The 10,000-nt window shown below is 40.9% G+C and overlaps 1 protein-coding gene across 1 annotated transcript; it reads left to right on the top strand.

Moving 5' to 3' along the window:
* Positions 1-1,080: 1,080 nt before the first annotated feature.
* LOC143025806 (uncharacterized) lies at positions 1,081-1,710 on the top strand. Its single transcript, XM_076185815.1, has one exon. It carries the CDS (start codon positions 1,081-1,083, stop codon positions 1,708-1,710), a length of 630 nt encoding a protein of 209 aa, XP_076041930.1.
* Positions 1,711-10,000: the final 8,290 nt, after the last annotated feature.

The raw sequence follows: 10,000 nt of genomic DNA, 5'->3' as shown, positions 1-10,000 counted from the left end.
AACCTGACCTCATATTCTACTATACATATTTCCCACCCCGTGCACTTGCGCACACACACACACATATATATACATACACACACACACACACACACACACACACACACATATATATATATATATATATATATATATACATACATATATATATATATACATACATATATATATACACACATATGCGCAGATTCTTACTAATACACACTGTGTTAATCACGACAGCATTATGACACTGATTAATTTCTTACGGACATTTTAATTTTTTCTCGCAGTAGATATCAATTCAAGTGGTTGCATATATATACGAGCGTTCCATAGTCTTCCATATTTAATTAACGTTTCAACTTCAGGGAGTCATCTTCAGAATAGTATACAAAAATTAAGTCAGTCTTACACAGCTACATAATAAACATTTGACAATTCTATACAGACAACATGGATTTAAGTATAGGACACTGAAAGGATCGTGTTGAAACTGCGTGAGCTGATACTTCGCTCAGGAGGGGGAGTAGAAGAAGTTCTCTCTTCATCCCTCTCCCTCCCCGTACCCCTCGCTCTCCTGAGCGAAGTGTCCGCCACGCAGGTCAACACGATCCTTTCAGCGTTTTATATATATATATATATATATATATATATATATATATATATATATATATATATATGGATATATAGATATACACACACACACATATATATATATATATATATATATATATATATATATATGTATGTATATATTATACATACATATATATACCGGTATATATATATATATATATATATATATATATATATATATATATATATATAGGCACCCCCTCTTTATGAATCTTGGGCAGCCCGTAAAATTTTGGAATGACCGAATCCCCTGGCCTCATCCTCTCCCACTCCCTCTCCGTAATTAAGTGTCCTTCCTTTAGTTTGCGTAGCTCACCTTCTACCTTTTTTTGCAGCTTGGAGGTCGGGTCGTAAGAGGGGGTGCCTTTAAGACCAATTATTGCTTTCAGAGGGTCCACCACATACAACCTAGCGTCGGTGATGGCCAAAAGACTTTGACATTTGGTAGTGAGCTCGACACGGATGTTGAAAAATTCAAGTGAATTCCTGGAAAAAGTACGAGACGTAAGAGTGGAGAGTGATGAGATTATGGTGTCTTTCGATGTGAAATCCATGTTCACGTCTTTACCCCAGGACCTCGTGAAACGGGCGGTGTTGTCCGCGATGGAGGAAACAAGGGGCTACCTGGACAATGAAAAGCTTTCCACCAGTGAATTAATGAGGTTGCTTAATCTGTGCCTAGACTCAACCTTTTTTAGTTTCAGAGACACGGTGTACCACCAGAGGATTGGGACCCCCATGGGCTCGCCAATCTCGGTAATCCTGGCTAAGATCACCATGCAGCAGTTCGAGAATGAGATTTTGTCCGCTGCACCAACATCATTGAAGCTGTGGACGCGGTATGTGGACGACGTGTTCGCAATCCTGAAGGCCAGAGATGTGGATGGGTTTCTGGAACATCTCAATGGGAAGCATGAGGCTATCCAATTCGAGATGGAGAAGGAAGCAGAAGGCGAGCTACCGTTCCTGGACGTACTGGTGAAACGCGTGGGTGATATTTTGGTCACAGCGTATACAGGAAGGCAACGCATACCGACCGATTGCTGGATTTCGGTAGTGATCACCCGATCTGCCACAAGAAGAGCGTGGTGAAAACGTTGTGGAACAGGGCGGAGAGGGTCTGCTCCACAGAGACATCGCTAAAAGAGGAAAGAAGCAGGTTGAGGAGGGTATTCGGAGCTAATGGCTACCCGAATCAAGTGGTGAAAAGGTGGACGGTACCGCAGAGAAGAGAAACAGACCGGGGTGAGAGTCTCACCGTGAGACGCGAACAGCAACAACCAGGATATCGGTCCCCTACGTGAGGGGGGGCTTCGGAGGTCGCAGCGAGGATTTTGAATAAGAATGGAGTGACCATCGCGCACAAACCCAGTAACACGCTACGTGGAGCTCTCACCCGAGTCAAGGATAAGGTGAGTAAATTGAACCAGCCCGGGGCGGTGTACAGCAACAGCTGTTCCGATTGCACAGCGAGCTATGTGGGGGAAACAAGAAAGCAGGCTAGTGCCAGACTACAGGAACACCAAAGGGCAGTAAACAGAAAGGACCAGAGTTCGGCAGTGTACAAACACACTGAACTGCATCAACACGAGTTCGACTGGCAGGGCGCTAAGGTTCTATACAGTGACAAAAGGAAAGGAAGCAGACTGTTCTTAGAAGCGTGGGCCACTAACGAAGACAGCATAAACAGGTCCATAACGCTCAACCCCATATACGCAGGAGCAAAGAACAGGTGGAGAGGTCCCACGGACTACGACGGGGGTCAAAAGTGGCTTCCCCCACCTTCTCTCTTTCTCCCCACCCCCGTCCCTCCGCCACCAGACACTCTCGCTTGACCCAGGTCACAGTGCTACCTTCTCTCCCCACCCCCTCTGGCAGGTTACCGCGTCCCCCCCCCCCGGCAGGCGTAGCTACTAGTATATTAAGACCATGTGATCTCTATATCCCATTGTTTCCCCTGAGGACGAGTCCCTGACAGGACTCGAAACGTCGGGAATAAATTACCTACTTCTGACTCTGGTGTTTTCTACGTTTCCACCATTATGGTTCCCGGATTCCAGCTTTTTTCGTACACACACACACACACACACACACACACACACACACACACACACACACACACACACACACACACACACATATATATATATATATATATATATATGTATATATATATGTGTGTGTGTGTGTGTGTATACATATATATACCAAAGGCTTTTTTTCCCCTTATAAGGGAGGTGCCCAAAAAACAAAGATATAAAACCACTCCCATCCATTCCATTACTATCACTCTCCACTCCCCTCCACCTTCTTCCCTCCCTCTTATCTTGTCATCTCCTGCATGACGGGTCATCCCTTCATCTTGTTCACTTCCCTGGGTCACAAGCAGTGTCGCAAGACACAGCACATCCACCGCAAGGCCATTTCATTAAATCGGCTATCCCCCCTTCTCCGTCCCCTCGTGCAGAAAAGGAGAGGACGGGGAGAAATCCCTTTGGGCTGCGTCAAATTTTTCTCACACATACTCCATCAATCCCTATCCTCCACCCATTCCACCTCATGCATCACAACATCATCCATATACAACTATCCCCCTTCACCCCTGTCTTGTCCTCTCCCGTCCTTCCTCAACAGACATTCCCCTCTTCCCCAAAACCCCTTTTACCACATCCATCCATCTCATCCTAGGTCGCCCCCTCATGTTCACTCCTTCCACATCTGCTTTCCACACCTCTTTTACCCATCTTTCTTCCCTCATTCTTTCCATGTGTCCAAACCATCCCAATACTCATTCATCTCTATCTCCCAACTCCCTTTGCACCCCCGTTCTCCTACTCACATCCTCATTCTTCACTCTATCCAGCCTAGTAACCCCTATCATACTTCTCAGACACCTCATCTCAAACACATTCAAACTCCTCTCTTTATCTCTTATGTTCCATGTTTCTATCCTATACAGTGCTGTCGGCACAAGCACTCCTTCATACACTCTCCTCTTACCATTCATTCCCAAATATCTATTTCTCATTACACTTCACATTCCCCCAAGGTATTTACTCGCTTCTCTCAATCTACATTCTACCTCCACCTCCACTCCTCCGTTTCCTGCCACATTCGCGCCCAAGTGTTTAAAACTATCCATTTCCTCCAGTCTCTCTCCCTTAATGCTCACTTCCAGTCTGCGGCCACTTTCATCCTTTGTACATCTCATCACCTTACTTTTACCCACATTTATCTTCAACGTCTTTCACACACTTTTCTAAACTCTGTCGCTAACTTCCTCAATCCCTCCTCCGATCCTGCTACAAGCGCAGTTTCGTCGGCAAATAACAGCTGGCTTATCTCCCACTTTTCTTCATTTTCTTTAACCGTCTCCAATCTCTGACCCACCACCATTGCATTTATCTCTCGCACCACCCCATTCATGTATAAATTGAACAGCCTCTGTTCCTCTTCTAATCCTCTCAATCAAGACCCTCCCATAAGCATTCCCAACACCACTTAACAAGCTAATTCGTCTGACACTACTACACTCACACTTGTCCCCTTTTCATTTGTAAAGTGGAATTATACAGGCACTCCTCCAGTCCTCCGGCACTCTACCCTCTCTTAAACAAACATTAAATAATCTCACTAGCCAGTCCACCATCACTGTACCTCCTTTTTTCAGACATTCTGCATGACATCCATCCAGACCAGGTGCCTTACCTGCTCTTATCATCTTAACAACTACCTTCACTTCATCCTTCCTTATTTCTCCTCCTTTTTCCTCATTCATCACGGTTATTTTCTTAGCACTTCCCACTGCAATTACCTTTCACTCCCTCTCCTCCTTCACATTTAGCAACTCTCTAAAATACTTTGCCCATATTCCTCTTACTGCCTTCTCTTCCATTATCATTTCTTCACCTGCACCTTTTACCTTTTCTTCTCTACTTGCTTCACCTCTTCATCTCTTAATTTCTTTCCAAAACATCTATTTATTACTTTCAAAAATTTTATGTCATACTCTTACCATATTTCATATCTGCTCTCCTCTTTTCCTCCTTTATCTTATGTTTTACTTCTCTTTTCTTTGTACCTCTCATATAATTCCCTCGTCCTATTTTGTAACTAATCTGTTACATATATATATATATATATATATATATATATATATATATATATATATATATATATATATATATATATATATATATATAGACATGGCCCGAAACGTCGGCTAATAAATATCAAACAATGAGTCTAATTTTCATTCCTTTCTTTTTCTACGACATATACATACATATGAACATATATATATATATACATGCACATAAAACTTGGAATAGGGAAAAGACCTGTAACGTTCTTTGAAGGATAGAGTGGGGGGTCTGCAGTAGACTTTGAGGCCATATATATATAATATATATATATATATATATATATATATATATATATATATATATACAGTATATATATATATATAATATATATATATATATATATATATATATATATATGTGTGTGTGTGTGTATGTATGTATGTATGTATGTATGCATGTATATATATATATATATATATATATATATATATATATATATATATAATATATATATATATACATATATATGTATACACACACATACACACATGTATATTTAATTTCATATATATATATATATATATATATATATATATATATATAGACGCATATTGTAACGTGCATTACCAATGTCACAAACGAGCGCAAATAACACTAATGATATATACATAATAGAATGAAAAATCTCATAAAAGGATACTACGAGGGTCCTTGAATAAGATCATGCTTTTCGTAGAACTTACCTATTTGATCATACAGACATTCACATCCATGGAAACATGAAAAGAGAAAAGAAACAGGTAAGTCTTGTATGACAAAAAGAAAGTAATTCAGTGATTATCTTTAGATTAAAGCAGGTTTGGTATATCTACGCAAATGTAAGTATTTAAATATATATATATTATTTTTGTCTTTTACTTACCTGTTATCTTGCATTTTCTCTTTCATTTTCATTTATTCATTGTCTGCAATCACCTCTTCATTTCCTCACTTTATCCTTTTATTCATTCCTTGCCTATGAAATCATTTATTCATGTATTTATAAACTCAATTATCTATCTATAAATTCACTTATTCATTTATATATACATTATTATTGTATGTATGTATTGTTATATATATATTGTATATGTATATATATATACACTATTATCGTATCACAACATACGTTTAGTTGAAAAAAATATTTGCTAAATATGATCAATGATTTGTGAGACTAATGTAAGATGTGATTATGAAAAGTACATTAAGAATCCACATATGAGTGTATGACAAATCTGTGAGAAAGTCAAAGGAATCAGTTAAAAACCGTGAGACGACCATTAGTAATGCGTCGAAACATCGTGATGCAGAGTGAGATCTATCCGTGAGATGCGTGTGAGGGGGAGGAGGAGGAGGAGGAGGAGGAGAATGTGATGACGTCATGAACATGAAAGAAGAGCATGAAATGACAATAGGGAGATGATTGCAAGAGACAGGTCGTGTGTGAAACGGGAAGAAGAAGAGGAGGAGGCGGTTGATGGAGTAGAGGAGGAGGAATAGAGTAAAGAAGAAGGAAGAGGAGGAAGAAGATGAGGATGAGGATGAGAATGAGAAGAAGTAAGAGGAGGGGAGAAAGAGGAAAAAGAGTAAAGAAGGTGAAGGCGAAAAGAGGATGGGGAAGAGAAAGGGGAGGAAGAGGATGATGTGGAGAGAGGAGGGAGAGGGGAAAATAAAAAGAAAGAGGGATAGGAGGAAGAGGAGAAGGAGGAGGTGGAGGAGAAGGAGAAGGAAGAGAAAGAAGAGAAGAAGGAGGGGAGGAGGAAGAGGAGGAGAAGGAGTAGGAGAAGAAGGAGTAGGAGAGGAAGGAGGAGGAACAGTACGATGAGCAAAGGAGGAAAAGGAGGAAGAGGAGGAGGAAAAAGGAGACGGAAAAGGTAGTGGATGATAACGAATATTGATTTATCATAATTCTCCAAATGCTATAAAGTATATATTTTTTTCTTTTCTGAATAAAAAAAAAGATGAAAGGAAGGAGAGAAGAAGGAAACAGGTGGGAAATGGAGAGAGAGAAGATAGAAGAACATTAAAGAAGGAAAACAAATAGAAGAAGGATATACATTCATGACAACTTGAGAAAGAAGAAGAGAAAACAGATGATGAAGGAGAAAAAAAAAAGAGAAAAAAGAGGAGAAAACACAAATGCAGAAGTAATGAAAAAATAAAGTGATGAAGAAGGAGGAGAGAGAGAGGAGAAAGAGAGACGAGAGAGAAAGGAGAGAGAGAGGTGAGAGAGAAGAGAGAGGAAAGGGAAAGACGAGAGAGAGGAGAAAGAGACGAGAGAGAGGTGAGAGAAAGAGGAAAGAGAGAGGAGAGAGAGAGAGAGATAGAGAGAGAGAGAGAGACAGAGAGAGAGAGAGAGAGAGAGAGAGAGAGAGAGAGAGAGAGAGAGAGAGAGAGAGAGAGAGAGAGAGAGAGAGAGAGAGAGAGAGAGAGAGAAGAGAGAGGAGAGAGAGAATAGAAAGAGTGAGGAGAGAGAGGAGAGAGAGAAGAGAAAGAAAGAGGAGAAAGATGGTAGAGAGAAGAAAGAGAATAGAGAGAGAGGAAAGAGAAAGGTCAGGAACATCGTCTAATGAGAACAGAAGCTTAGTATTTCCTGACAGAGCGATTGTCAAAGAAATTATCCCTTCATTCTTTCCAATTGCAAGCCATTGTGCCCAAGGTCGCTGGAGGGTGAGTGGGAGAGGACGGGGGAGGGTGAAGAAGGGGGGAGAGGGAGGGGGAGGAGTGGGGAGTGGGGAAAGTGGAACAGGGAAGGGGAGGGGAAGCGGAGCAAAGGGGAAGCAGGGGAGGGGGAGAAGGAGAAGAGTAGGGGGGGAGGGGAGAGGGGAAGAGGAAACGGGGGACGAGGGAAAAGGGAAGGGAAGATAGGGGATGGGGGGATAGGGAAGGTGTTGGAAAGAGGAAGGGGCGGGAAGGGGGAGTGAGGGAGCGGAGGAGGTGTTGGAAGGGGAGATCGTGGGAAAGGAGGAGGGGGCAAGAGGGTAATAAAAAGAGGGAAGAGGAAAGAGTGGAGGTGGAGGGAAAAGAGGGAAGTAGGAATAGTGGGAAGGGGGTTGGTGAAGGACAGGAGTAAGCGGAGTGGGAGGAGGGAGCAGAAGGAGGACGAGTGAGGAGGGGAAAAGAGCGGGAGACGGAGAAGAGAAGGGCTGAGGGAAGGGAACGGAAGGTAGGAGCAGTCTGAGATACGAGTCTGAAAAGGAATGGAGGAGGAGGAGGAGGATAGAAGGAAGAGGAACGAAGAAATGATGAAGAGGGGAATAATATATATTGGAAAGAGAATATATATATATATATATATATATATATATATATATATATATATATGTATATATATATATAGTGTGTGTGTGTGTGTGTGCTTGTGTGTGTGTGTAATATATGTTATATATATATATATATATATACATATATATATATATATATATATATATATATATACATATATATGTAAAAAAAATACTGTATAACAAAATTTATATTTGTATAGTTCTGCTATATCATGGGACAGATTATTTCGTCCGTAATGTTTCCATTCTGTGCGTACAGGATTAAGAAATAATCTCGTTGGAAAAAAAAATCCACATAGATCCCATTTCAAATGCGATATACTATCAGCAGAAAGGGCGTTCGTTCAAACTGTATCAAATTTCAAAAAAATGTAAAAATTATTTTTCCAAGACAGGGTGTGACGATGATAAACATTATCATTGCAACACAAAAATACAAAAGAAATAAATGAAATAAGATGAAACAAATTATATAAAACAAAATAAGAATAACAGCATTGAAATAAGATGAAATGGAATAAACATGAATAAATTTATATACCAGTATTGATACACTGTAAGCTGCATAGCATTTCTGAGAGGTTGAGTCCTACTCACAGTGTTGTCTACAAAAGAGACAACCCTCGGTAGAGAAGACGAAGGGGAAACCCACAGAATTCATGGCTGAAGGGGCAAGCTTATCGAACCTGTCAAGAGTCGTTTGGAGTGGGAAGGGTGTCTTCATGGGAGCTTGCTCGGAGAGACCGTAAAGGGGACTGGTGTCGACGTGTGAGTGAAGTAACACGTCACCTGGCGTATGTCCCTAAATGATGAGTATGACATCTCAACTTTTCCCTCTATCATGAGTAATGTCAATTCTAATCTCATTTCGGTCCCAAGACCCGACAGAAGATGTCCCGTTATCCGGCCACTTAGTTCTTCTTCTTCCTGGAACCCGGAAAGAGGAGAGACAAAACGGAAGTGGAGATAAACTCACTATCTCACTCCCACGAAGTGGTAAGTGAGAAACCCCTGGTAGGGCAAGCCTTCTCAGGTCGCCTCCCCACCTGGTCAGGGCTGTCGGGAACCAATCCAAGAACCACGGAGTGGATCCCAGGAATCGAATTCACGACCACCTGCTCATGAGTTCGATATGGTATCCACTGGGCTATCGCACGGCCTGGAGACGAACATGAACACAAAACGCTCATCGGATCCGGAATAAAACGATAAAACACCAAGAAGGAAGAGAGGATTCTAGACTTCATCCGGGAGAGAACACTAGATCTCCTAGGTTTGATGGGGATAAGACTTACTTGTGAAGAAAAGAAATGAGACCTTGGAGATGATTTTGTCTTCAAATATCAAAATATGGAAGAGAGATAGAAGAGAAAAGTCCAGAATTCATCTGGGATAGAAAACTAGTTCTCCTAGGTTTGATGGAGATAATAACACTTGTGAGAAGAAGGAATGAGATCTTAGAGATGAACATGTCCTTATATACTAATGTATGGAAGTGACAAAAGAGGAGATTCTACACTTTATCCAGGATAGAAAACTAGATCTTTTAGGTTTGATGGGCATACTTGGGAACAGAAGGAATGAGATCTTGATGATTATTTTGTCCCTTTATATCAATGTATGGAGGAGAGACAAATGAAGAGATTCTAGACTTTTAGACTTTATCCGGGATAGAAAACTAGATCTTCTAGGTTTGATGAGGATAAAACATACTTGTGAAGAGAAGGATTGAGATCTTGGAGATGATTTTGTTCATATATGCCAATGTATGGAGGAGAAACAGAAGAGGCGATTCCGGACTTCATTCGGAGCAGAAAAATAGATCTCACGGGTTTGATGGAGATATGACGTACTTGTGAAGAGAGGAAAAGAGGTCTTGGAGATAGTTCTCCTAAGTTTGATGGAGATAAGATGTACTTATGGAGAAAAAGAAAGAGGTCTTGGAAATGGTTATGTCCTTATGTGCTG

Source organism: Oratosquilla oratoria, chromosome 5 (assembly GCF_046742065.1).
Source record: "Oratosquilla oratoria isolate Oo_2021 chromosome 5, ASM4674206v1, whole genome shotgun sequence".
NCBI classification, from domain to species: Eukaryota; Metazoa; Arthropoda; class Malacostraca; order Stomatopoda; family Squillidae; genus Oratosquilla; species Oratosquilla oratoria.
The sequence above is the reverse complement of the archived record's forward strand: the minus strand, read 5'-3'. Positions and strand labels throughout refer to the sequence as shown.